The following is a 4,398-nucleotide window of genomic DNA, read 5'->3' on the forward strand; positions in this document are numbered from 1 at the left end:
AGACAGGGGAGAGGAGGGAGACCAAGGGGGCGTCATGGAGGAGACCTATGGCGACGGCTAGAGTTTATGTCTCCCAATACCAATGCATTGAGTTATCCTACAAATGTTTAACCAAAGTTAATTTGAAAATCTGATCGAACCCCAAGTCGTATGTCCCGGCGATGCCCCTTCGTGCACTTTTTGGTAGCCAGCGACTTTGCTCTGCTCTTCGGTTAATGGAATGAGCAGATTTCCAGTTGAAAAAAGATATATCTTTTGCTAGTTTCCATCTTCCTTTTATCCATGGAGTGAGATTAAGATAATCATAGTTAGGTGTCGACCCAAAGGATCGCCATTTGAGTTTGATCCAATGGCTCGAAAAAATGGTCGCGGATTTCAAAAAAGGCACCACGTGAGTGTGACGATAAATTCTAGTCTTAGGACGCAACACTGTGTGGCTCTTCGCCTTCCTCCCAACTCCTTGACGCTTGCCTTCCTCTCTCTCTATCTCTCTCTCCTCTCTCTCTCTCTCCCCATCCCATGACCTCCTCCGTTGGCAAATTTATGAATGTCCTCAGATCCATTGCTGCGTCGAGATAAGGTGTTCTTCTAATGTTGTTGGGAGACTCATTAACCGTCTAGCACCCTGTGCAATCTCGCCCCCGCAGGTCATTGGTGTCGACCTTTGCCTCATCCATCGCCTCGCCATTCGCCCCCTCATCTTCTTGCTAGCACACCCCGGACGAGGCGCTAAGTCAAGACGATGATACAAGCTTCATTGTTTTTTTTTTTCGTGAAGAAAACAGCTTACATGTCTATCTTTCTTTTTGAGGCAAACTTATATGTCCATAAATAAGATTTTTTTTTATGAGAATCTAGCACACATCAACGCTGGGCTGGGCTATTTTTTTTTTAAAAAAAGACCAGAAGGGGATGTTGGTGGAACCTCGTACTTGCTCAGAGTGAGATAGGTCGACTGCACAGTCCCCACCTGGTGGGTGAGATCCGGGCGTCGATGGGGGCGAGCTCGGGGCCTCGCCGGAGTTCGGGCCAGGAGCCAGATGGCACGGGCGACGGAGCGGACCGAATCAGCGCCCTCCCCGACGACGTGCTCCTCCTCGTCCTCGCCCGCCTCCCTTGCGCCGCCGCCGCCGCCCGCACCGGAGTCCTCTCCCGCCGGTGGCGCGGCCTCTGGGCCCGCCTCCGCCAGATCGTCCTCCGCGACGTGCCCTTCCCCTCGATCGAGGCGGCGCTCGGCCGCGTCCCTCCTCCGCCGCCCGCGGTTTCCCTCCTCAAGATCCGCGTCCCCCAGAGGCAGCGGCGCAGCTGGGGCTTTCCCAATCCCAACCCCAAGAAGCACCGGGTAGACAGCGCCGGCGTCAACTCTCTGCTCCGCGCCGCCGCGCGGCTCGAGCCGGAGAGTCTCGAATTCCGCCTCCCCGCCGGCTTAATCGGCCGTTCCCGCCTCGCCGTCGACCTGCCTCGCTTCGACGGCGCCACGTCCATCGCGCTGGACTTCGCCTCCCCCTTCTCCCTCCGCGTGCCGGCCGGCGCCGAGTTCCCCGCACTCGAGGCGCTGTCCCTGACGTACTGCATCACCGACCTCGACGCCTTGCTCTCCTGCTGCCCGCGCCTGCGCACGCTCCGCCTCTGCAGGGCTTTGTTTCCCAACCATAAGTGCGACGTCAGGGTCAGCTCCCCGTCGCTGCAGGAGCTCGTTGTGTGCCGCGAGCTCAGCCTGACACAGCGTGTCGTCATCGTCGCGCCCGTGCTTAAGCAATTGAGCATGTCATTTAGCACGATGGAGCTGATCGGCACCTCTGTCTTGGCACCATTGGTGGAAAAGGTTTCGTGGCACTGCTATTACTTGGGGCCGTATGTTGTGTTTGGTCTTTGGGGCATCAACAAGGTGCGGCTGCGGCTGCAGACAGCAGACACACAAGAACAGATATCCTCGCTGCAAATTCATGCCTGGGCGGTGCGCCCCTCTACTGCTCAATCTGCTGCAAGCTCTGAGTAAATTAATTTTGTGAATGATATACATCTTTGCAAATTGTTTTTTCAGGACACGTCTCTTTTGCACGCCGAGGCGGGCAACTTCACGCAGGAGATAGAGAAACATATGGTTGCCGCCTTCTCTGTTTTAGAGCTGCATCTCACAGCAAAGGGGCATGCTTTTGGAGCGTTTGTGTTTCATTTCCTTGGGATGGATCGGATTCGTACTGCTACGCGGAGGCTTAAGGTCGTCCTAGAGAGATCAGCGGTAATTCTTTGCTCTTATTATATACCCTAATAATACATTGTGTGGGTATTCAACATTTTTGGGTTTTAGATGAAAGGAGGATGCCTGCCACTTTGTCCTTGTGAGTTTCCGAACTGGAAGTCCCAAATTATCTGCTTGGCTGCTCTCGAAGAAGTGGAGTTCAATGGCTTCGAAGGAAAGGATCATGAGTTTGATTTACTGAAATTGATAATCGGATGTGCACCGATGCTAAAAAGAATGATTGTGAAGCTGTCACAAGAGACCTCGGCAAGTAATGATGGATGCGCAAAGATACACAACATCTTCAAGGCATGTTCTTCTGTGGAATGTGATGTTTATGACAGCTCTGGTGAGTATATGTTTGGCATGCATTATTAGCATCCTTCTAGATAAAACAGAGATAGTTATAATCATTGTGTAAGATTCGTTGAAAATGTGGCGTTGACATGCCAATTATAGAGTTTGGTTGGGCGTGTCCTATTTATTAGCTAATTAAACATACTATATTTTGGTCGAATTTCTGTGATCACACCCTCATGTTTTAGTAGAAATAGAAATTGAATGGTGGATTGGTTGATGAGGAAAATTCAATATTTTTACTCAGGCTTCCTTATACCTAAATTTTTCTTTTGCATTTCACAATCTTCTTTATTGATCTTGCCCTACTGTTTTTTTGTTTGTATTTGGTTTTCTTGGCGATGAAGTTGTCCCATCTGAATTCGTTGGCCTTGGGGGTTTGGTACAAACTCTCTTGGGCAAGTACTTTGCTATTTCTTTCTGTTGTCAGCATGTATTCCTTTTTATTTGCAATAACTTACATTATATGTTTTGCATCAGTATTCAGTAGCAAAAGGACAGTTTCTAGATTACCTGAAGTTAGTTGTCTCATCTGAATTTTTCATTGACCTTTGGGTTTCTTTCTGCTTTCAGCATATTGTGTTATATTTGACAACAGTCCTATACATATAACTCCACATTTCCTTGTCGCGGCACTGATCGGGGCTTGTTTCAATTTGTCTCCTCCGCAGGGCTAATGTTTGGTTGCTTCAACTGATCATCTGGCGTGCTCTTTTGCCAGTGTACTGTACTAGCCATATACAGGGTGTTCAGATAAATCTTGTATGGTTTCTGTGTCGTTCGACTATTGAAGTTAATGCACTCTACCAGTGACGTCAGTCAAGCTGATTATCATGTTAAGCCTATGGTTTCAACTCCTATTTTGCGTTGTTTCATTGCGACGACGCACTGCATGTTTTCAGCGGGAGTAAAATGATCTGCAGTGAATGTTCTTCCCATCACAGCTCTTTCTGCTTATAGGTGTGATAGATGAACCAAACGGCTCTAAGATATATAGCTCAGTATCTTAAACTGAGAATTATCCCTTCTTTTCCAACTACTGCACCTTATATGATGGACTGAAGATGCATCTTTGTGTCACTTCTGTTTTAGCAGAATATGTGTCATCTTGTGTAGATGCAACAGGAGCATTGCGTCGATGGCTGGGTATGAGATATGCAAGGCGGAAGTTGATTACTGGCGACGCTTGTTGCCCGTGTGCGATATATGGCGAGGGGTATCCGGGCTGCCGTTGATTCAGAACTCTTTGAAGCTCTGATTGCTGATACAACGCCGACGGCAAAGGCGTGGTTATTCGGCTTGAGTGAGAAACTACAGCAAACGATGAGTTTGTAACACCGTTGGGCAGTCTGGTACAACGACTACTCCGCTGAACGCCATCAGGCCTTGTAAAATTTTGTGCCTCTTTTTTGTGAAGTGAGACATGTAAGGCTTTCGGATCCTCAGAATCCTTTGTGCATGCCCATGAACATCATCAGGCAATGAAGCTCAAACGTTATTCCAAAATAAATAAATAAAACTGCGGTAGATGATGCCTCTTCACATGGTAATTCATTACTCCCTCCGCCCCATAATATAAGATGTTATACAACCAATATATGAGTACGTTGGTTGTAATAGCATCTTTGGATGAAGGGAGTAGCATTAGCATCTTAGGACGAAGGGAGTAGCATTATGCCAGTTCGGTGCTTATGTTACTCCTTTCATCCATGAATAAGTGTACGTTTGGCATTCAAAATTTCTCCACAAAAAAAATGTACTTCTATCTCCGAATGCACTTCAAAGTAAATAAAAATGAT

The 4,398-nt window shown here is 47.9% G+C and overlaps 1 protein-coding gene across 1 annotated transcript; it reads left to right on the forward strand.

The window, feature by feature from the left end:
• Positions 1-953: 953 nt before the first annotated feature.
• Positions 954-3,679, forward strand: LOC119332406. Its single transcript, XM_037605586.1, has 4 exons — positions 954-1,957; positions 2,045-2,242; positions 2,312-2,591; positions 3,271-3,679. Exons 1-4 carry the CDS (start codon positions 995-997, stop codon positions 3,294-3,296), a joined length of 1,467 nt encoding a protein of 488 aa, XP_037461483.1. The 5' UTR covers positions 954-994; the 3' UTR covers positions 3,297-3,679.
• The last annotated feature ends 719 nt before the right edge of the window (positions 3,680-4,398 follow it).

This window comes from Triticum dicoccoides, chromosome 7A, assembly GCF_002162155.2.
Source record: "Triticum dicoccoides isolate Atlit2015 ecotype Zavitan chromosome 7A, WEW_v2.0, whole genome shotgun sequence".
Taxonomy (NCBI): Eukaryota; Viridiplantae; Streptophyta; class Magnoliopsida; order Poales; family Poaceae; genus Triticum; species Triticum dicoccoides.